General features: G+C 47.3%; 1 protein-coding gene across 1 annotated transcript in view; it reads right to left on the reverse strand.

The window, feature by feature from the left end:
- Positions 1-22,839, reverse strand: part of Ror1 (ROR family WNT receptor 1) — a 356,211-nt gene extending 333,372 nt beyond the window's left edge. Inside the window, exon 1 of the mRNA XM_085686304.2 lies at positions 22,331-22,839. Within this exon, the coding sequence (XP_085542430.1) occupies positions 22,331-22,421 (91 nt within the window). The 5' untranslated portion in view covers positions 22,422-22,839. The remainder of the gene's footprint in view (positions 1-22,330) is intronic.
- Positions 22,840-24,380: the final 1,541 nt, after the last annotated feature.

Below are 24,380 nucleotides of genomic sequence, written 5' to 3' on the forward strand. Positions count from 1 at the left end.
CTGGAAGGAAGAACTCTGAACTCTGAACTCTGGGACACGACCAGGCAAGGGCTGGCCCTGGAGCTCCTGGTGGCTTCTGGTCAAGGGCTGCTTTCATTTTATCCCATGCCTGCAGGTGGCTGGCAGCTAGGCTGACTCCTTTCAGGCTCCATGTGAACCCATTTCTTTCATCTATTAATTAACTTGTGAACTTTTCGGATGGGGAGCAGAATCTTCAAAAGAGGCAGAGAGTCCTCCCCCTTCAGAGCTTCCCAGGATTAAAGTTCATCTGGCTGTGGAATGCTCACAGGACTGCATTACTGAGGAGTAACTGCTGGGAGCCAGTGACATGCTAATATGAAAACGTGAAAATGAGCTTAGCTGGGAGAAGACCTGCAAGATCTCAGCCTCCAGCAATCCGGGTGGGCTCAGACTGGGGGCCAGTGTGAGTCAGAGAGCCTCCAGGTGAGCCACCACAGTTACCTTAAGGGACAGGGCGGAAGGGAAGGCCCTAGGGGGTGTTCACTGTGCCTCCTTACCTTGCAAATATCTTACATTGATATCTTACTTGATGCAGTACACCAGAAAAATCAGGACTCCAGATCAGTATGACCTTGGGTCTTATTCAATTTTGCCCATTGGATGTGACTCATGTCCTTGTGTCTACAGTTCTGTACAGTTTGGTTACCCATTGATGTGTGAAACTGCTATCATAACCAAGATGTAGAACCGTCCCATCCTCACGGGGATCACAGAGATGTCTCGTGCCACACCCTGCTTGCCTGCCCCCTAGTTCTAGGCCCCCAAAAATGTCAAATGTCTAATTTTGTTATTTTGAAAATGTCTTATAAATGGAACCTGTTGAGATTCATTTTTGTTCACTCTTGATAACCCTCTTAGATCTGTCAAACTGCTGGGTCTCAACGGTTCATTCTTTGTGTTGGTGCTGAGCAGTTCCCATAGGGTGGAAGGGTACGCTTAGCTGTGCATCCGTGGGGGAACATGTGGGTGTGTCCACTATGTCACGACTGTCTCGGCTCTTGCACAGTCAGCCATGGTTCCATTTCTGGGGACACGCACCTAAGAGTATTACTGCCATGCTATATGTCAAATCTTTTTACTCTTTTATATCTTTTTATTGCATTCATTTTTGGGGGCAGAGAGTGCACATATAGAGGTCAAAGGCCAGCTGGCGGGAGCCATTTCTGTTCTTCCACCACGCGGGATGGAACTCAGGTCATCCAGCTTGGTGGCAAGCACCTCCATCCATGGAGCCAGATCACCAATACTTGAAAAGGCTTTTGGCGGGAGAGGGAGTTTTCTAAAATTATATATCTCACACCCTGCTCTGTCCTCTTAAATAGAGTCAAATGGAGATAAGTTGATCTACTGTGAATGCTTTGGAATCTTTATCTATCGAACCACTGACCTCTGCAGTAGTCCCGCTCCCACAAAAAAAATCCCATTTTACATACCAATCCCAGTTCCCTCTCCATCCCCACCCCCACATTCACTCCTCAGAGGGAATGAGGCCTCCCATGGGGAGTCAACAAAGTCTGTCACATCACTTGAGGCAGGACAAAGCCCCCCATCCTACTCCCGTCTAGGCCGAGCTAGGTAACCCTCCATAGGAAATGGTCTCCAAAGAACCAGTTCATGCACTAGGGATAAACACTGGTTCCCCTGCTACTGGCCCCACAAACTGTCACCCACACTCAGATCCGACTCTGAAGCACCTCAAACACAGCTAGTGTAAGCTGGGCTATAACATGAAGTAGGCTCTGGTTAGGACTTAATACAAAAAGAGAATATAACATATTTTGGTAAAGTAAAAATTAAGTTGAATTCAAGTTAAAACAACACTATAAAAATAACTTCAATTATTTCTTTGTGCTTTAAATTTTGGCTGCCAGAGAATTTCAAATTATCGTAGTTCCTTTCTCCTGCCTGTGGCTTCCGCTACCCAGAATCAACCAAGGTCTGCAAATATTCACTGAAATTTTCAGAAATACGTAACTCCTAAGTTGTAAATGTGTACCATTTGAGCATCCTCGGGAAATTTCCCGACTTCCCATTTTGTCCTCAGTCCGTGGGGAACCTGTTCTGTGTCCAGCGTATCCACACTGTATACCCCGCTCCACTGTTAGTCTCATACCAATCTAGGTTTCCACAGTATTGCTATCGCGATAGCTGTGTCCAGGCAACCCTTACGTGACAATGTGACGCCACGACGCAGCTCCGCCTCTCTCCATTACTCATTTGCCTTCCATTCATCAAAGAATGAATCGTCTCACCTCATTGCACATACAGAGAGCAAAGTACAGAAAGATAGTTGAGGGTCAGTAGGATGCTTCAGGGGATAAAGATGCCTGCTGCCGTCCTAAAGACCTCACTTCAATTCCTGGACCCACATGGTAGAGGAGAGAACAATTCCTGTAAGTTGTGTACACACACACACACACACACACACACAGGCATATACAGAGAAATAAAATAGATCTTTTTACAAATGTTTTATTACAGGCTAAGGACATTATACTTGTCTTGTGCTTTCCCCATCCGAAAAATAAAAGGGGGAAAGAAAACCAGCAAAACACATATTTTATAAATGTGGGGAGAGGGCACATCTAAGATCAAAAAGGATTGAGTAGTACTCCCAGGTACTTCTGAGATGCAAAGATGGAGCAGCCGCCACACTACAGGCCAGAATGACAAAAATCCCCACTATCCAGCTTCAAGGTCCAGGCTGCTCACGTGGGGGCAGGTGAGTGACAGTATGCCTGTCTCTAGGAAACTCCAGATGATGCCAATGAAGAGGGCCTGCTCACACGGAAGAAGCAAAGCCCTGCGCTAATGTCCCAGACAATGAATCAGTCCATTCAGTGTCTTCAGAAGTTTCGTTCCTAGCAGTGACAGAGGTCACCAAGACCTTCATGGCCATTTCTGCCTCAACTCCTGGTTGGTCCTCAGCTATTTCAGTTTTGGGGTGAATTAAGGTCACTGGTGCCAAGAAAGATTTCTGGGCATCACATTCCTAAGAGCATCCTTCATGTGAATGCCCCAAGCCCCTGGGAGCTCACTCCCCTTAATAGAACATGCCAGAATTGTAATAAGGTCATATGCAAGTAGTAGCCTCATAAGTCACAGAGCACAGACATCTGAAAGGAGGTGGCCCTGACATAGAATATCTCTTCACATGTTTAACACTGACAGGCTCGTGCTTGTAAGGCAACCCCTCTTATCTGTCTCTACAGTGTCCCCTGCCTTTCGGCCTGGCTGCCTGCCCATCTCCTGGGCCAACGAAAGGAAAATAGTCACAATCCTGACTTCATTACAAGAAGAAACGTTGGGCCTCTGCTTTTAATTAACCATTTGATACTGATTTTCTTCTTTGACCATAAAAGATATCCAGCTGCATACCTTCCAAACGAGCCATACAGATCTAATAAACAATGTCTTTCCAGTCAGAAGGCAGCTCCCACGGCCTCTCTCGTCTGCCATAAAAATTTGAGCCTCCCAACACCCATTGATTGGACAAATATTGAAGGGATGCCTCTTTTTCTGCAGAGGCTCAACATGCTGAGCATTGAGATTGTAAAGGCAAATTAAACCCCAGCCCTTCCTTGCCCCATACGAAAAGGGAAAAAAAAAGAAAAAAAAAAGGAATTCCAGAAGAGAGACTGGCTATTCAAAAATGCAAAAACAGAAACAAAGAGCCGATGAGAGAGTGAGTGGTTGGTTGGTTTCATTGTTGTTTTTTCCCCCTGACTCAATGCAAAACCATAACCCATTTCTAACTTGAAGAGGCAAAGAGGTATAAACACATTTGGAAACAGCAAAGCTGTCTCATATTCCTGAAACCTCCCACGGTAGTAACCAAAGCCAGACAGTGTACACCAGGCTCTCGGTTGGGCACACCAGTGACAGCCTAGAAACCCTTCTAAGGCCTTGAGAAACAAGTCAGTGATGCATCAAAGCAACTATTACAGGCCAGCAACATGGTGCCATGTTGCTCATTTGGGGGACCTACAGGGCAGGAGGAGATGCCCTTTGACCTCCACGTTCATGATGTGGCAGGTGCACATACATGCACAGTGTAAAAGTGTAAAAACAAAACATTAAATAAGCCAGGCATGTGTGGTGGCACACAATGGTAACCCCAGCACTTGGAGGCCGAGGCAGGTGGATGTCTGTGAGTTCAAGGCCAACCTGGTCTACATCACAAGTTCCAGGCCAGCCAGTGCTACAGAGTGAGACTGTCTCCACAAAATAAACCACAACCAGTATTCTAGAAGAGTTTTAAACCCGAATGAGAGAAGCCCGTGTAGAACATGGTTAGATCATGGAGAGCCTCATCTCTTGTAGCCATGAATGTGGAGGCCTGTCATAGTTCGGCTTCTGAATGCTGCTAAAATATCAGTGTTAAGTGCTTGGTCCCACCGGGGATGCTGCTGGGAGGCTGAGGAGCCTTTAGAAAACAGAGCACAATGAGACAGGCTTAGTTCCCTGAGGGTGTGCCCTCAAAGGGGACTGTGAGGCGCTAGCCCTGTCCCAGCTCTCTTAGTTCCGGGCCATGAAATAAGCTCTCCTGCCACACATGCCTCCAAGATGCACGGTTGTACCCAAAGCCACATGGCCAACCCAGCAGGCTAGAACCTCCACAGCTATGACCCAAGCCAAACCTTTTCTCTTTAGAAGTTCGTTGTCTCAAGTACCTTCCTCGTCGGGATAGAAAGCTGACTAGCAGTACTGAAAATGTGACGGAAGCTGTCTACATATCTACTTTATAATAAGAAAAGTCACTGGCGGTTTAACATGATGTATCAGTCGCCAGTACTCCGGGAACTTTTCAAGTTTTATCTCTAATTTTCCTAGCAGTCTTTTCTGGGAGACTAAAACATGCACCTCAAAGCATACGTCTCTGGCATGCTAGGAGAACTTTCAGGCATAGAAGTGGCTCTGAAAGCTTCCCTTTCATTGAACAGCCCTGCACTTGCCTGTGTTAGTAAAGAAGAGTGAGGTACCCAAGCGTTACCCAGATGCTACTCAGTTGCCTAAAGATTCAAGGAAGCTTACTCAGATCACGGGAAGACAAATTTGGGGTCTGACCCCAAATCTAGGCATAGACTGTTCTGAGGGATGGCAGGCTCTTCAGACACATGACCGACCTCATAGTCCATCTGCAACACCACTCCCAGCATCCTCTGCTCACTTCTCCCAGACATTGTTCCTGTCTTCAAGAATCCCTGACATACCAACTTCAGTGGCCTGGCTTTTAGTTCCCTTCTTACTCCAATGTATATGAACATAGTAAACATACATGTGTTTTGTCTGATGCATCATCTACTGTTGGTTTATCCTAGAGATTCGCCTAGCAAACCTGGAGATGCCAAATCTTACATTCCTCCCTGCTTTCCCTGGGGCTGTGGTCATCCCTTCCTAGAGACGGGACAACTGAGACTCAGAACCATGAAGTCCACACCGCACCACTGCTGCTAAACTTAGCGTGCAAAGCTTGGTACGGAAGGCGAGCAGCAAACCCATCTGAGTGCCATAATTTGCCATTGACTATGCAATCAAGTGTTTTTCCAGATGGGGCCCCTCACAGTCACTGGGAGTACAGAGCTAGCGAGCCCCTGGTCTGCTTTCATAGAGCTGCTTCTTGTGCTCAAAATGAAATAGAGAGACAAACTTCAAGGGGAAGAAGCAAACACGAACAAAATCGACGCCCATCACTGGCCTTGGCCTAGTCCTGTCCCCTCAGGAAGCCAGCTGAGCTGACCTGTAGGGAGTATCTAGCAAATAAACATTGGGGGCCTTGTTAAGCCAGACTCTGCCACAGGAGACTTGAGGGAAGTCTGGGGCTACCCTTTCTCCAGGCTGCAAGGTAACTTGCTCCTGGTCCATGGAGCCTGCCCAGCCCACTCTTCTGTGAACAAGAACGTGAGGGTCAGAGAGGCATGTATTTTGCCTGGAGTCCCACAACTATCTAGAATTAGTACTAGATGACAGACAAGAGTCGACCTCCAGGACAGATTTTTTTCCTGCTATGCACCAGTGTCCTCCTTCCTCCACAGGGGAGAAAAAAAACAAAAATTAATTCCATATTTATAATTGTCTTTTCCCATTAAAAATAATACTACACACATAAAAATCACACGGAGAGAAGACAGACTAGATGCTAATCTCTTCCCCGCTTTCCAATAAGATTCTTCCAAACAAAAAATACTCAGAATGCCTGGGGGAGGGTGTTATAAATAGCATCTTTATTTATTTTTATCTAAGCAAAGACAGTTTCCTGGTCAGCTACTTCATATCTGTAAAACTTTGAGGAATTATATACTAAGTTTTTCTAAAGGCATTTCCTAAATTAAAATTTAACTTGGGCAGAAGTAGCCCCAAACAAGCTGCTATTCTAAACCAACACTGAGAGTAGATAAGGGTCAGCAGGGTACTGCCTTTCTGAAGGCCCCCTGCACTGGCTCCCCGAGCCTGGGGAGTGTTGGCACTCCAGTGTAAGTGCTGGGACTGAATTCAAAGCCTCCTCACTCTTGCCACGAGGAAGCCTCAAAGGGCTTCTGTGGCTTGGAACTATATTTTCAGCCTTGAGAGTTCAAGAGCGCTCACTCCATAAAATGCCTCACCTCAGAACCAAGAACACAGCAGGCCCACAGCCGCTCCTGACCCACAGGCGTAGCCGCCACTGAACCGCAAGCTTTCCAGGTGGTGGACGGGGCTTTCCTTTTAAATGGTCAAAAACCATACAGTATGAAAAGGCAGCTGCTTAACCTCCTGCCCCATTCCACTGTCCAAACCAGCAGATCCCACATAAGGCTTCTAATGAGGGTCTTGCAGATAGTAATCTAAAATACAGACAGTTAAGAAGAGGAAAAGCTAATTTCTCCCCTTCCTGGAGGAATCCAGGGCAACTCAGAGACGACAGAGAGCCCTCTCAGTTGATAGTCAGAATCTTAACAAAATACTAACTGCTATTACTAACCAACACTGCTCCCTCTGCCTCTTCCCTGGTCCCTAACCAAAAGACAGACAAGACAGAGCGGGGAGAAGAAGTGTGTCAAGCCTTGCCAACTGTCCCTTGGCTGTCCCACACAGGGTGGCATCCTCAGACTCAGTGTCAACTGGACAACCATGTGTACCATTCCTTAGCAACTAAGGCATCTGCCACCTCCGTGGACTTTTTGAAGGTTCCAGGAGCCAGCAGGAAGGATTCAAATTTAAACATGACCCCTGAGCACCTCACAATAGGGCAGGGAAAGTGGCCAGACTTCCATCCTTGGACTACAGACCTCAGGTTCCTGTCTGGTTCACCATTGCATTCCCAGAACGTAGCTGTGTACATGGTGTCTGGAAATGGAACAGGCTATTCAGTACCCTGTAGTAAGTGCAGTGATTTCAAAGAGGAGCAGTGTGGGGGAGCCCCCTTCCCATCCCTGGGCACCTGCTACAAGCATAACATGACATCAGAGAAAGCTCCCCTGGGAGCATGTGCTTGAGAAGGGATGCAGGTCTAGAACCTCCAAGAACTTCCTTAGAATTGCAAGAAGCCTGGGAACCAGCATTCCTTCCCAGGTCTGTCTTTCACGAAGATGCTTCTAGCTCAACTGGACATTGTGCTGGGTTCAGTCCCAGAGACTTTAGTAGGAAACACAGTTCCAGGCAAACAGGGGAAGCTTTGTTAAGTCTCAAACGTATTTTTTTCTCATCATCTCTTTTCCAGAAGTCAGGACTGATAACTGACGTAAACGTATTAGTAGTCGTTAACTGGCACTTTCATGGGGACGTGCAGTCTGCAAAGCCTTTCCCTGGGTTTTTATATACTAGGCAGTTTTAAAACTCAGGAAACAGAGGCACTGCACATCTGCCCAGGATTGCAGAGCAGATGAGTAGTGGGACAGACCCAAACAGAGTTTTTTCTCTTTTCTTCTGTCTAGGACTGCCTCATTTAACATTCACAGGCCGCTGCTCCTACCATTTGTTTGTTTTTTTCCACATCTGGAAAATGGGTATCATAGCAATAGGCCCTACCTAACTGTATTACTTAATTTTATTTTATGTGTGTATGTGTTTTTCCTACATGTATGTCTGGTGCCCACAGAGCTTAGGAGAAGGCTTCAGATCTTCTGGAACTGGAGTCATAGACACCTGGGAACTACGAGTGTAGGTGCTGGGAAATGAACTCAGGTCCTCTGGAAGAGCAGTCAGTGCTCTTAACCACTGAGCCACCTCTCCAGCCTAGCAGTATTGTTGTGTAGACTGACACGCAACTGCCACCAGGCACACAATAGATACTTACATAACTGTCACCACTGCCTGCCGGAGCTGAACTGAGAACACCCTCCACTTCAAGGTCTGTCGTAGAGCTCATCTCGAGCTTCTTCCAGTCTGAGTCACTTTAGCTAGAAGCCTTCCCGATCACACACCATGATGACAGCCCTTCCACCGCCATCACTTACTAGTGATGAGCCCTGGGCCCTGCTAGATGTCCCTTGGCACTTGACGTTACGTGAAGAACACATATTTGTCTGTTGACACACATGCCCATGAGGCACATGTTTGCCTTGCCACAGCTGTTCTCTCGGTATCTAGAGCAATGTCTGTCATATCAATGTGCTCTGAGTGAATAAAGGGGGGCCAGGGGAGCCCACTTACCAAGAAACAAACGCAAAAACGCTGTTGCCTGCCTGCTGACCTTCCATCTCAGGTCAGCCTTTCAAGGTTCATTTCCCATCCATCTTCATATAGCATGTGATAGTTCTCTCCAAAGAAAAGAGAGAAACTGAGACAACCTCACCCCCAGGACCACCAAAAAGAACTCATTGGTTCTATAGGGAGACAACCGATAGGGTCAAGCACAGAACTCCTATCTGCATTCAACAATCACATTTGGGGCCTCATCTCTGACCTTTTGTGGCCCTGCTGACATATACAGTTTGACCTTGGAAATTATTATGTTCATCAAAAATCAAATGGAACTGACAGCAGACTTTTGTGAACTTATTTTCAAAATAAGTTCATATATTTCTACTAGTATTAACACTTAGTGCCTAAGGAAGTGTGACGTGAGCATCCAAGACACACTTTCTGCAGCAGGGCCTACCTTGAGAAGCTTCTCCTGGTCCTCCCTCCTCCACCACACTCCTTCCACCCTTTCCAGAATCGATACCCTTGCTCTGCTGCATCCTAGCATCTCTGCCATACTCCTCACAAGGTCAGACTTCGAGATGCTGGCAAAAGGTTTTGTGGGCTTGGGCACCTTGATATCCTTGCTGAGCAAACCACAGCAGGGCAAGAAGTCAAACAGCAGCCAACAGCAACCTGATAAAAGCTTGACCAAGCCCCCTTTCTCTCTCTGGCAGAAATAAAAGGTGTCCCTGCCTGGCACAGATTAGCCTAGAAAGTCAAAGGTCCCTTTCTGGGTACATTAGCACATAGATGGCTTACAAGTTCAAATCTTGGATATTTCCCTCTCCTTTGAAAGGTAAAGAAGAGAGAGAAATTGCTCCTCAGGGAAGACTTCCCTAGTAAAGGGGATGTCCTTAATTTTTTGCTTGTTTGTTTTGGTTTAGTTTTTCATTTTTGGTCTTTTTTTGTTTCTATGATACAATATCCTCACAAAAACAACATCAAGCATCATCAATGGTCTATTCTGACTCATAACTCAAAGACAAAGCTCAGCATGATAGGCAAGTTAACAGAGCAGGAGCTTGAAGCAGCCACAGTCAAGAAGCAGAGCGCAAAGACTCTATGCCCCCGCTCAGCTCCTTTCCTCCACTTGCACGGTCCAGGATCCCAGTCAGGGGGTGGTGCCACACGCTGTGGGCAAGACTTCCTTCCATAATTAGAGTAATCAAGAGAATGCCCCACAGACATGCCCAGAGGCCTCTCTCCCAGGTGGTTTGAGATTTTTTTTGTAATGTTGACAATCAACATCAACCATCACGAAGGACTTCTTTCAAAATTCCTCAAGGAGAGCAGGGGCCGACCTCTTCTCTGTGGAGAGTGTACAAATGGCAGACTTGCCAAAAGAGAGAGATGTAAGAAATGGAGGGTGGGAGGGCTCTGTCAAAGGCAGCCAACCCAACAGTATTTCCTGAATCTCCCTCTTCTGCTTTGTACCAATTAGCCAATCATGTCAGAGTGGGAAACTGAAGGTTCAACCAATGAGATGACAGGCAGGAACCACTTATGTCAGTGGTGAAAGACAGAGGCCATTTGGACTCATTGTGTTCACTAACCACATAAACCACGTACGGGTTCTGGTGAACTCTTTATACAAAAAAAAATCTTGCCGGGGTACTGTCACTTTGTCTGTGTGTTCCTCTTATGACACCAAGATTGTTCTTTTCCTAACAAAAAGGACTGAGAAAGTAGGAATTGTTGTCAATTAGAAAAAGAATGAGGCTAACTTACAAAGTAAAAGCCAGAGTTGTGAAAGCCCATGGCTCCCCTGTAGAGGCCGCAGTAGGCTTAACTTGATCTAAGTTGGAGTCCTCTTCTTTAGAAAAAGGTAGCTGCTGAGGCATTCAATTATTCAGCAACCCATTCTTGATTTCTAGGAACAGCCAAGAAAACTGGATCTATCCCCTTCTCTATGAAACAAGGAGGAGGCCTGGTGGGAGCCAGTAGATGCCGTACAACAGCTACCAGGCCCTGTGCTTCTTGGGCAGACCCTGCAGCAGCCCCCATCTAAGGCAGCACCCAACAATGAGGGACTCAAGGGACCACTGCACAAGCAAACACTCGCTGACAGTTTGCACCGTGCAACCCTTACAATACAATGAGAGGAAGCAAGGACCCCAACCTAGCTGAGCCCAGAGTCAGGGATACAGTGTCTGGGCCAGAGCAAAGACTGTGGCTCGTATTGCCCCAGGGGAGCAGAGCCCAGGTAAGGCACCCTGTATACAAGTGCCCAGTGAGCGCCAGAAGAAGACAGCAGGCAGCCTCAAGGTCACATAAGGAAGTCCTTGATGGCACCTGTGGTGGTGCCCACTATCCCACCCCCTCTTTATTTCAAGTGAGACCCTGGTCTTTGCTCCTGAGTATACCTATATATGTTCTTCCAGACTCAGGTGGCCCTTTTCTCTGCCTCTCCTTGTCCTGTTTGCACAGACATTGCCACTCTGACTTGTACATCAGAAAAGCACAGGAGTAGCCCTCGTCTCTGGCAATGCCCAGGCCCAAGAGTCGAAGCACCCAGGTGTTCGCTGTTTCTGACACTCCCTATTGAGGAAGCAAAGGAAATGTCAGTATGATACTGTGTCTGGCTATGGTTTAAACATGGCTTACTCCCCCACCCAATTCATCACTGAAATTTGCCACTGTGGCAGTACCGGGTTTTTAGAACTCTCTAGAGGGTTTCTAAGGATTAATTGTCTTCTTCAGGATTGCCTCCTGTCTTGTACCCACCACTGGCCCTTCTGCTGTTCTAACTTGATGTTTCAGCATGAGGCCTTTTCAAGGGGAAATCACCTGGTCTTGGGATTCCAGCCTTCAGAACCGGATGCTAAAGACACTGTTTTCTGTAACTTACCCCATGCCAAGTGATGTGACAGCCATGGAAAATGGGGGAAGATATTCTTAAGCTCCATCTCCACAAAACCTCCCAAGAATTCTTGCTCCTTTGCCTACAAAACTTATTTTCCACACCTCTTTTGTATGTATGAATGGGGGTGGGCACTTAGTGACGTTGATGTGGCATACTCTCAACATGCACATACATAGCAATCTTCCCTTGAGTAAAATGAACCAACGGTAAGCTCAGGGCCTTGCCACAAAGAAGTGGGTAGAGTAGAAAGCGAGTTGGAAAGGATCCAGGGTCCTTCACATCCCGAGTTTCAGATTCCCTTGGGAATGCAGGCAAGGCCTCCTTCTATAACTAGCCTCTGAGGGTCTGGATTCTTGGTGATTCTGGTTTGATTGCATGGCACTGCATTGGGTTTTAATCGCTCTATATGTTCTCAATGGAAAAACAACAAACACTCCTTGGTTAAAGAATAAGAATAAGACATTATTTGGGTGATAACTGGCGAGGTAAGGTGTCTACACTTCGGGACATGGTGACATTATGAGACTCACTCTCTTCTGCTCAGGTGAGAGACCTGGGAAGAAAAGAAATCTAGGTACAAGGTGGCCTCTGTTGCCCCTCAGCAGGACCTATCAGATAGTCAAGTCTTTCTACATAGTTCCAGCTTTCTCTGGGCACTGATGTACCCAAGAGCATCTCTCAGCTTCCCCGCCCAAGAAAGCTTGTCCCTAAATCCTGAGTAGATGTGGGCTTTCCCCTCATAGTCGGGCTTAGGTAGCTGAAAATCAACCTGCAAAACCTCCATGATAAAACCAGAACAGTTTCCCTATAACTAGGTGAAGAAACAGAGTGAGGGCCAGGGAGGGGGTTAGTGCAATCATCCCAGAAAAGCCAAAAAGCAGTTTCCACTATGAATTATGAAATTCAGGCCCAGCGCGATAGTTTATGGATAAAGATGTATACCACTAAGACTAACACTTGGAGTTCAATCCCCATACTGTGGAAAGAGGGAAATGACTCCCTCTTTGGTCTCTACACCTGTGAGGCCTATGCCTCCACACGAAATAAATAAAATGCAATGTCTTTTTAAAAATGAAACACAAAATTCTTGCACAGTGAGAGTCCCCATAGTAGATGCTCAATAAATAGCAGTGACCAGTAGTGGGAGGAGTCGAACCTGGCTGTTGAGCCACTTCTGAATGAGAGGAACACACACGGCGTGCGTGGAGGCAATGCCAGGAGGTGAGGACATGGAAGAGGACAGAAGACAAGCAGATAGGGGAGGTGCTGCCTGTAGACACTGAAGGCTGAAGGGTGAACGAGAGTTCAATCAGAGAGACAGAAGCCACGGGAGCTGAGGGGTGGGCACACTCTGTGGTGGAGATTCTGGAAGGTCGCAAGACCAGGAAGATGCCCTGAGCAGAGGCCAGGCTTTGTCTTCTGAGACCATTTTGGCTGAGTCAGTCTTGCTTTCTTAACAAAAGACAGCAAACTTCCCATGGGGAGAAGATATTGCCATATATTTCCCCAGCATTCACTTTAGTTGTTAAGCAAATATTTAACCAAGCGGAAGCCGGGGCGACCTGGTAGTTTACACAGGAGATGTCACTAGGCAGGTGAGGGAACAGTGCCCCTCCTCCCTCGTAGCCACACACCAATGCCCTGGTTTCAACAGACAGATGGATGATTGTGCTGGTTCTGAGAGCTGCAGGAAGGCACATCCCACATCAGCTGAAGAACTCTCTAAGCCTGAGTCCTTAGACAAAAGTGCAGGAGAGCTCTTCATAAATATTTTGACTGACTGACCTACAGCTTTTGCATCAACACAGCCCTGAGATCTAGGGGACTGGCCCTTTAAGAACTCAATCTGGAGGAGATGTAAAGAGGAATTCTAAGCCGCATCCTCTACTTTCTTCCAGGGAGGGAAACTAGTGGTTTTCTTCCTGGACCTTTCTAGTCCTTTTCTCTCTCCGTCCTGCTGGATCATGGGGCACCGATCCCAGCCGGTGGCCTAGAGATAAGTACAGGTAGAATAAACTGAGCATGCTCAGTCCCTCTCTTACTTCCTCCATGGGATACACCTAAAGATCCCAGCATCCATTCCTGCCTAGCGAAGCTTATCTGGCCACAGGAAGTTCTTCATTCCTTGACTTAGAGACACCAGATGGGGGTGAGCAGAGCGCTATGCTGTGACTACAGAAGACTTGGTCACCACCATGGATGTCACCAAGCCTGCTGCTGCGGGGTATCAGTCACCTCCAAGCAGATGTTGAGCAGACAAGTTCTCATATAGCAATCCTCTGAGCGGTAAGCACCATAACTTCCTAGCACCTGCACTTGCAGCCAGGACTTCTCATCAGGTAGGTTCTAAAGGGATGAAGGAAAATCACCTCTCCCCTCCAGGGGATGGAAAGATTATGTAAAAGAAAAACCAAAACAAAACCACACAACACTCAGCCGGAGTGAAATCCAAGAGGTGAGGCTATCCTCACTCATGCGGAGAAAACCTACAACAAGTTTTCTTAGCCTCTTCTCTAATCCCATCCGGAACCAGTGTCGAGTTCCCAGGAAGAACAGATAAGAGCCTTTCAAGAATGTCTTGAATTTGAGGCAACAGGATCTATTTTTATCTCATATCCTTGTCCTTGAGAAATACAAATTTAATTATAACCTAAGACTTGTCGATGCTGAGTCTCCCTCATAGGTGACTCTATCACACAAGTGGGCCCAGCCAGGCCTGCAGTCTAGACACTCTGTCCACTGAATTCTGTGAAAATCACAGTGTTGCTCTGCACTTGGGGATGTGGCTGCAAATTACACGCTGACCACAGACCATCAGCCCAACACTCGCCAGCATCCCGCCCAGACTCCCACGGTGGACTCATCCCAGTATGCCTCTCATTCAACAGGTGAAAAAAAAAATCTTACAGAGGTCACAGATCTGCTGACCTGATGGGCTAAGGAAAGCCAAGCCCTGTACCAAGACCCATGGAATGCCAACGGCCTGCTCTTCCGGGTTGATCTACCAGATGCCCTCATCAGTCCCTTAGTCCTCACTTTGAGGTAGCTTTTCTCAGGCTATTTGCTCAGGAACTCCCTTAGGTTAAAGGAATGTCAGTCCCAAACCACACCTACAAATACTTCCAGACTGTTCCTTAAACTGGTGGTTGATTTGAGGATTGTGTTAATGGGACAAGCGAAAATCAGGCCAATTTGCTTGCTGGGTCAACAACAGTGCAACCCGTCATGTATCAGAGGCATAAATTGTGAACACAGCAATCCTTCAGCGTGAAACATCCCCTGGGACTTAAGAAGGTCTACATCTCAGACAGACCCTGCCACCTGCAGAGTGACCTTGGGTAAACTGCCAACCTTACTTGCCCGACTTAACAACAGAAGACTAAAGAGAAAAAAGAAATCCATTTCATTAGATTAGCTGGAAAATTAAAGTTAATATTGCGTATGAAATAATTTCTTAAGCTGCAATGCCCTATACAAATCAAGAGATTTAATTATAATTATTTGCACTCAGCTATTTGGCTAGGATCTCACGCAGGGTTTTAATCATCAAGTAGAGTTTGGGGGATTGGGAAAACAGAACTATAGTGGTATAGTGGCATCATGATTAAGGACAAAGCCAGAGGTTCCGATATCCAGGTTCAAATCCTGACTTTCCCTCTTGATTAGCTATAAGCACACAAAGCACTCTTGGTGCCTTGGTTTCCTTACGTAGAAGATAGCAATTCTATGGGGGAAAAAAATTCAATCCAATGAAAATAACCAATCACTGCTTCTTTCGTAGGGTTCCCTGGAAACCGTACAAGTTAAAATACTAAAAGAACATAGAGGTCTGGGGTGCAGCTCAGCAGGAGAGCTGAAAACAAGCTGAGTTCAGTCCCTAGCTACAAAACAAATACCCACAAATGTGTGCAACACAGCATTCCAGGTTGTCCTACGACCCCCAGGATTTTCATCAAAATGGGACTAATACTTAGCAGCCTGTACTACAAAACAAAGCTGCTACGGTGGAGGAAAAGAGGCACAATCACAGGTGAGCTGCTGGTCCAAGGCACCTGCAAGTCTCTGGGGCACTTGGGAGGAGGAAGTAAATAGTCACAGTCCAGTGAAATAGTGTTTCTTTCCTCCCTTTCTGCCTCTAGGCGCCGGGTACTGCTCCAAGTCTCTTCTTTACTCACCTTGGCCTAGAGGCCTCCTTCTCTCCATGGTGAATTCCCGTCTAAAGCCCCAGAACAACCCTGACCGAGTCCCGCAGAGCAGAGCGGCTAGCTGCAGGCTGGTGCAGAATCCAGCCCTTTGCCGCAGGACCATGGCCTGCTCTGCTCCTCCTCTCCCATCCCTTCTTCTTTCACGTGCTGGCAACTCTGGCCACCCCTGAGCTCTCACAACACAGCCCACATCTTGCCCGAGGGTCTCTCCCTTCGAGGGATTCTGCATTTGGTCACCGCTAATCCTGAACTTTGGGGCTACAGGGGTCTATTTGATTGCTCCTGAAAGTGAACTGCCCTACAACCAATCCCAGTTCTTCTAGATCTTCCACAGTGATGACCCTAGTATCTGCCATAAATGATTCAAGGTGAGGTTTAATTTATAGATAGGTCCCCCCAAGCTCCATAGGAGATAATCAGACCAAAACCAGGTTGCCTATTCTATTCTACCTAAAACTGCTGGTCCTAACTCACTAAACTAATTTGAGACATGCTGTGGTTCATACTATTTGGTTAAGTGTGATAGCCTTAACAGCTCTAGTTGGAAAACCCCAAAATCTGAGCTTTCACAATAAACACTTGTTTTTGGTTTACATTAAGTCCAAGCCAGTGTGGACCAGCTGCTGGTTTCAGCGACAGAGCAATGAAGAAGGGACGTTCCCAGGTAATTCTACCATGTGGCGTCCCCAAAACATCACTTCTCAAGTTACCACAGTAACCTGCCTGGGAAGGTCTTAATGGATCCTGCAAGTGACTCTTGGCTTTCTCAGACTCATTCCACTGGCTAGTGTTTAGTCACACAGCCTCACTTCACTAGGAGAGAGCTGTAAATGATGTGTTCAAGAAGGGATGAACCAGACTTACTGACCGGCTAGCAATCATTGCCACAAATCTACGGCTTGGAAAATTCTCCAAGGCAATGACCATCTTTGTCTCTCCAGTGGAACTACTGGAACCTTCAGCTCACAGTGACAGAAAGTGTGACTAGTGATGAAGAAGGAGAAGAGGTATGTGCTGGCCAGAGGTCTTAGAATACCACAGTTCATGGTCACTACTGAAGACTCATTGGGGCACCATACCGAAGTGATGGGTCTCCTCCCTCAACCCAAAGCCTGGATTTGGGGATGCAGGAAAAGATGCTAGAGAAACTGTCTTGATGTCTGTCTGCCCTTCTGGGTAGGGACGGCACAGCTACTTTCAACATTCAGATGACATCAAAACTAGATGTCAGGGGGCAAGAACACAAGGGCATTGTGGGAAGCAGACAAAATCCTGCCCAGGCCTCTTACTGGCCAAATAAGCATGCAATATCTATGGTCCTGTGCTACACACGTGATATAGTGTTAGACACATGGTACTGTGCTACACACATGGTACTGCGCTACACACATGATACAGTCCTACATATATGGTACAGTGCTACACACATGGTACTACACTATACACATGGTACTGCGCTACACACATGGTACTGTGCTACACACACACAAAGTACTGTGCTACACATACACAGTACTGTGCTACACACATGGTACTGTGCTGCGACGCCAGGCCTGCTCAGTCACAATGTGAACATCCTCTCCACCTCCGCTCCTACCACCATGGACAGAGGTGTCCAGCTCACCTCATCCTCCACAAGCTGAAATCCCTCTGACACTGGAAATCAAAAGAGACCTTTCCTTCCATAAATTGTTTCTTTAAAGCTTTTGGTCACAACAATACAAATATGATTAACATATAACCAAGTAATGAAAGCAATCTCATTCTATCTCTGTTATACCATATCACCCCCTAGAAATGGCTATCAAAGAAAGCCCATTCTGTATGTACATACTTAGAAAAATAAACAGTCTAGACTGATTGGTCCTTGAGGCTACTTTTTTTTTTAATAAGAGAAAAAAACAACTTTGGTTCTATGGAAAAGTGGGGGAGGTCAAACATTATGGGGTTGACTTATCAGTGTTTAATAACAGTTTCTGGATCAAAACTCTGTAGAACCTTATTTATGAACAGACAGTTCCTGAGAAGCAGGGCCGTTTTCTACAACCTTTTCATCTGAGGATGTTGTAGCTCTCCACTGCGTTTCTGTGAGTGAGAGATGGGGTGTGAAATTTACTGGGTCTGCCAAGATTATCCCATTAAATTATCTGCTCTCTTCCAATGTAATTCACTCAAGAGCAATAGCTTGAGCCCTGGGACCCACGGATGACCAAGCCTGGGTGTTCTTGGGGGCAGTGTGGGGGCAAGTAAAGGGGTCAGGTGGTGTGGGGCATCCCAATGACATCACATGCACCGCGACTCATTGCCTTACCAAAATAAAGTGGATGCCACAATTATCCCATTCCTAAACAAACTGAAAACCCCAACCAAGCTTGCTGCAACCAAGAGAGAGCCTTTCTCCTGCTGTTTATTTTTATTTTGTATTCGTTAGCTTTTGAGATATTCCTGGCATGCAAGTCAGGCTCCATGTACAGGCAGCTGCATTTAGTTAAAGAGTTTTGAAGCCGTCCCCTCACCCTTCCCCCCTTCAATCGCAGAACTTTCTCGGAGTCCCAGAAGACTGTTCCTTTCTCCTCTCCTCCTGCATGTCCAGAACCCATCTCCACTGTCATAACCCAGAGATTCAGCAAAGCCAGGCTCAGGGCTTTCTGTTTGAGGAAGGCCCTGGAAGAGTCAAGTTTTTTCCAGCCAGACCTGCCTGGATCAGCTCCTTACTGGGACCCTGAGCTGGCTTCTCCTCCTAGATAGCACTCTAATAAATCAACCCTCCTCCACTTTCACCCCTGGTAATGACCGAAATGCAAATGCACACATACTACATCAAAAGACATCTCATCACTAGCTGGAAGGAGCTACCAGACACACTACTCAAATCGCAGCAAAGGGGCATTACAACAATGCAAAAATGCAATTCTTGTAGACCGAGAGGCCCTGGCCAGCCCCAGCACTTGCACTAACAGCACTAACAGCAAGGCTGATGGGGGCAGCATTGGCTCTTTAGGTGATGGCAAAGAAAAGATTTCTCCACTGCGCTGCCCTTAAAAACCTAAGGAAGAGCCACCTCTGCCCCAGGCGTTAAAAGAAGGCAATTATAAGAACCAATCCAGGAGGGACTGTGTAGGGTAGAGGTCAGTTCTGATAACCATGGCAACTCTCGGGGCTTGCAAGCCCAGTAACGCCATCCCCTGGTCATGTGACCTCTCCGTGCCTCACCTGACCCAATGAATCAGTTATACGGTGACTATGAAAGTTCTGAGGGGCAGTACTAACAAAGGCTTATGAGAGTCACTAACCCACTTCTCTGAAAATAGACATTTATATCAGTGTACTTAGGCTTTAAAAGAATTGTCTCTTCCGAATATACTGTGTATATTTTTTAAAAATATCTAAAATGGTGTAGGTGCTTGTAATTAAATAACAGGCAAAATGTTACTTTGGATGCAAGCGGCATGCGTTTAGAAACATTTGAAAAGTTGAATTTAGAGCCTATTTTCACATGCAGGAGACAGAGAATATAATAGATTAAAATTGAGATTTTGAAAGAACCTTGGTCTTGGGTCTTGGGAGATGACTCAGTCAAAAACAAAACAAAACAAACAACAACAACAACAAAAAAATCCCACAAGTGCCTGTCATGCAAACCTGAGAACCCAAGCTCAGATCACCAGCCTTCAGGGAAAAGCTGGCCATGCACATATAACTCAGGCATAGAAAAAGAAGTCCCTAGGGTCCATTGGCCATCCAGCCTAACTGGGTGGATGACCTCCAGGTTGAGTGAATGAGAGATCATGTTTCAAAAAACAAAGTGGAAATTGAAGAAGACACTCAACACTGACCTCTGGCTTCATAGGAACACCCACATGCATGTGCATATGTGCACAAACCCACAGAAACACATACATACATACATACATACATACATACATACCCTATGCGGCTCACTCGCCTACAATAGTAAAATAAAACAACTCCTAAGTATTAGATAATGCCTGTCCTCTGGACATTAGAGGAGCAAAACAGCCTGCTATATTTTCCAATAAAATAAATCACTAATAAATGAACCCTGCCAGAGGCTGCCTGACCACACCCCCTACCAACCCTGCCTCTGTGGTGCCACCTAGCCATCGAGGTCAGAGTTTTCAAGCACCCCTAATAAAAGCTGAGGCTGACCTGGGCCTTCAATATAGTCATTCACCAACAAAGCTGACAGGCTCGTAACCCTCAGGAGACTCCTACTCTAAATGCAGTAGGGACAGACCCCCTACTGATATGGCAGTTGGAGACTTGGAAAATAACAGCAGAGTCTTGGGACGTCTCCCTCTGGCTTCAAGCAGCCAAGACAAAATGAGCAGGACTCTGAGAAAGGATCAGGTTCGTTCCAATGACCGGGAACTCTGTCTACAGAGGTTCAGCTTGGGAAAGGTAGGCGGAGGCAGGCCAGAAACAATGCATGTAAAGGCTTCCTCCTCCCTGCCAATCAAACAGGAAATTGATGGGAGAAATATTGACCCACCATTTTTTTTTACAATGTAATAGATAAAATATATGCCCCCCCCCACACTTATCTCCTGAGCCACTGACAGGGTTACCTTAGAAACTTCAGGCCAGAACAGAGGTCAAGAGTTTACAAAAAAAGAAAGAAAGAAAGAAAGAAAGAAAGAAAGAAAGAAAGGAAGGAAGGAAGGAAGGAAGGAAGGAAGGAAGGAAGGAAGGAAAAGAAAGGGATTTAAGAGGTAAGAGAGCAACAGGTTTGAGCCCATTATTAAGAAATAGAAAGGAATAGGCAAAATGAACTTTCTGATCTTTGAAAGCCCACAATTAAAGGCAGGGAAATTTGGGGAAACTGCTGATAACAGTATAGTTTTACAATTGAAAATTCATTGTGTGGATGGTTATTTAGAAGCAGATGATGAATAAAGATGAGCAACCATACATTCGAACGCCCCACCCCATCCCCACCAGCAGAGGCTGTTACCTACAAAGCAATGGCTATTGTAAGGGTCAGTGCAAAAGGAGCCCAAGGGAATGATGCAATTAATCATGGGTGCCGTGCCAGGAACCCAGCCTTACTTAGAACCACCCCCCCCCCCCCAGTTGTGCTGGACCATGGACCTCAGGAGAATGTTTACATCGGGTCAGCAGCACGGCCCATTTTCTTCTTTACATCCAGGTGTAATGGCACAGAGCCAGATGTTTGGCACCACCAAGCAAAACAGCCATGAAACCATACTGTTTATATTTTATCGGGGTTTCCCAAAAGAAATTCCTGCTGAGGTGCATCTTAATGACAATTAGAAACTGTTTACACACACACACACACACACACACACACACACACACACACACACAGAGGGCTTTGAGTTTAGCGCAAACGCATTTCAGAACTCTGCTCTGTGAGTGCTGCTCTGGTCCCAAAGTCACGAAATCCGCACCCAGCTTCCTTGCAGAGTACTCTGTACCAAGAAAGTCACCCCTAACTCTCAGTGAAGACGAAATCGGCAGTCAGTCAGTGAATGGGTCTTTTCCCAGCTGTTAAGCAAACTAGACTCTTCTCTAACTGGCTGAGGGATGAGTGACAGAAGACTTATTTATCTACGGAGGCTTGGAACTGGAAGTGTGGGCGGGAAGAGTCCAGGGGCTCCCCCCTCAAGGGATGCATGTTAAAAGTGAGGCCCAAGACCCCCGGAGACTTTAATCAACTTTCCCCCTCCAACCTCCAAAGAATGAATTGGTTGTCTCCACTGGCACAGCGGGTTCTTCGCTCTCATTGTGTACCGGCTCAGACCCAGCAAGGATCCAAGCTTCCCGCAGGGAACTAAGACGCTCTGGCTGACGGTGGAGTTTTTCTCTAACTGTTGCCATTATCTCTGGAGATGACCAAAATCAAGTATGCATTAGATGGTTCCCCCTTTCTCTCTCTCTCTCTCTCTCTCTCTCTCTCTCTCTCTCTCTCTCTCTCTCTCTCTCTCTCTCTCACACACACACACACACACACACACACACACACACACGTGCACACCCAGAGCACTTTGGAGCAGTGGGCCTCTTCTAACTGCTTATTTTGCACAAAGTGGTAGTGGCGGAGCAAACGTTTGGGCCTGCAGAGTGACCCTCTGCAGGGCGGGAGGTTCTGAGCGCCAAGCCATGGAGATGCGAGGCCAACGAAGTCCCCGGGAGCACAGGACTTTTGTTTGAGCGGGTTCGCGGACCGCCTGAGCTCAGTCGGAGGCACGACTGGAAATGCAAACTCTCTCCAAGACAGAGAAGTTGACAAACTGGACCCCAGCTGGGGTGCGCTGGGAATCCAGGGAGAGATAAGCAGAGAACCAGCATCACCCCAAAGACCCCTTCAATTCCTTCCATACTTCCTGTCAGAGCTGACAATCGTGGCTGACACCGAGGACCAGTACCCCAGCACACCGCAGCCTGCAGCCGAGCTTCATGGCCAGTCCTTGCTGGCCTCCTGCCGGCGGTCGGTGCTGGCGGCGGCCAAACGCCCTGCTCCCGGGTGGGCGAGGCGCTTGTCCGCCGCCCAGGTCTGCGGGACAGACCGTGGAACCCGGGCGCGGGCGCCGCTTACCTTGGGCAGCAGCCCCGCGTGCGGCCAGCAGCAGCGCGGCCAGCAGCGCCAGCGGTGGCGGGCGCGTCCCGCGGTGGCGCGGCCGGTGCATTCCTCCTCTCGTGGCGGCGGCGGTGGCTCCCTGGCGGCGCGCAGAACATCCACGGGTTCGCCCTGGGCTCCTGACCACCTCGTCACGCCCGCAGGCACTCGCAGAATACCGGGGGGGACCTTTGCAAAGCTCTTTGTCCCTCTGACCTGCTCCCTCCGCCTCCGCCCGGCCGCCTCGGACCCGGGAATGCGGTTTCTCGGGGTACTCAGAAGCAGCCCTGCCTCGGCCAGCCGTTCAGTCCCAGGCTGCCCCGGTCGCTCTAGCGCACCGTGTGTTCCCGGCTCCGACTCTAGAAGATCGTGCCCAGTGCCTGGAGTTGTGGACTCTGAGCTCACTCGGCGGCGGCTCCTCCAGCTCTCCGCGATCGCTCTTCTCGCCAAACTTGTCACTTTCCACCAACTCTACAACCCAGAGCCCCAGCCCGGACCAATGGCAGAGGCGGGCCCAGGTCGGGGTCCCAGCGCCCTCTGCTGCCGCCTTCTGGACCCGCACCCTCCGGTGCCTCCAAGAAAGCCGCTCTTGCACCTCCCGCAGGCCCAACATCCCTCCCCTCCCCCACTTGCTTGGGACCAGTCACTGATGTTGACCGGACCCTTGAGACCTTTTAAGAAAGAAGGACTTTGGGACGCTTCCATCCCAATATGTGATTGGATGACTGAGGAGACCCAGATTGTAGCCGTCTTGCTTTGCCACTGTTTAACTATGGCGCTTGGTGAGGAGATGTGTACCCGAAGTATACAATGCCCCTTTGATTTCTTCCTTCCCAAGAGTTGCTGAAGAGGGAGTCCTGACACAAACGACTCTGACTCGTGTGTCTTTTTGTTTTTAATTTCTAGGCGCACTACATTAATATTCCGGTCATCTGTTCTGCTTCTCTGGGGACATTAACAGAAGATTCCTCTGGGTCCTTTATTGCCACTCTCTCCAGGTTTCCCGAAAGTGGCTTCTCTGCCTTCCAAATACAAACACAGGGTACTATGTCAATTCGGTCCAATACTTGTTATGTCTCTTAGGTATTCCGTTTCTTTGAATAAGGTGTGTTTTTCTTCCTCCGCTCTGGTTTAGGTGAGTCTTTAAACCTCCTACTTACAGTGTTTTTATCCTTTTCAACGGGTCTGCCATTTATTAACTTTGTAATTCATAAGTGTTCTTAGTGCTCCCCTGCAGAGAATACCCTGGATCACATAAAAAGGGCACCCACTGCGTCCTAGGCCCTGCTTTAGGTTCCAAGGATGTGAGTCACTAGGGACCCTTATCAGTATTGTCCCCCAGAATACAAAGATGCTCAGACCCTGACCAATAATCACATGATCACTTACTAAGTATTTCCTGTTTGCCTGGTGCTTTGTTTGCACTGAGACTTTTTAAGTCATTAAAACTAAACCGCGTCTTACTTTGCTTCATTAAATATATTACTTCCCAAATTACAATTTTAAAAATTGGTTTGCAAAAAGAAAGTGAATGGCTTGTTCATACTCTCTATCGCTCATGGGTGCAAAACAATGTTCATATTCATTCCCCTAAGCAGTCTAAAATATTTTAACCCAAACCTGGCATGTTATAATCTTTCTGTAAATGGGGGTAAAGTGGATCAATATTGTAGTATCCTCCTGGCCTCAGCTCTAGGATGGTTTTTGGGTTTGAGACAGTATTTTTCTGCAGCTTTGGAGCCTGTCCTGGAACTCACTCTGTAGACCAGGCTGGCCTTGAACTCACAGAGATCCATCTGCCTCTGCCTCCCAAGTGCTGGGACTAAAGGTGTGCACCGCCACCACCGCCTGGAAACTCTGGGGATTTAAAATGAGCGTCACTTTGCTGCAAATAAGAATTCTGTTTTGATGCTCTAAGTGTCCTGGATGCCTCAAACAAATGGAGGACAATAAGAGCTTGGTCTGAGAACAAGAATTAGACCACCATTTGGAGAATTTTCATCTAATTAGTTCCTTGTCTTATTTGTTC

Source organism: Myodes glareolus, chromosome 3 (assembly GCF_982192425.1).
Source record: "Myodes glareolus chromosome 3, mMyoGla1.1, whole genome shotgun sequence".
In the NCBI taxonomy this organism is placed as follows: domain Eukaryota; kingdom Metazoa; phylum Chordata; class Mammalia; order Rodentia; family Cricetidae; genus Myodes; species Myodes glareolus.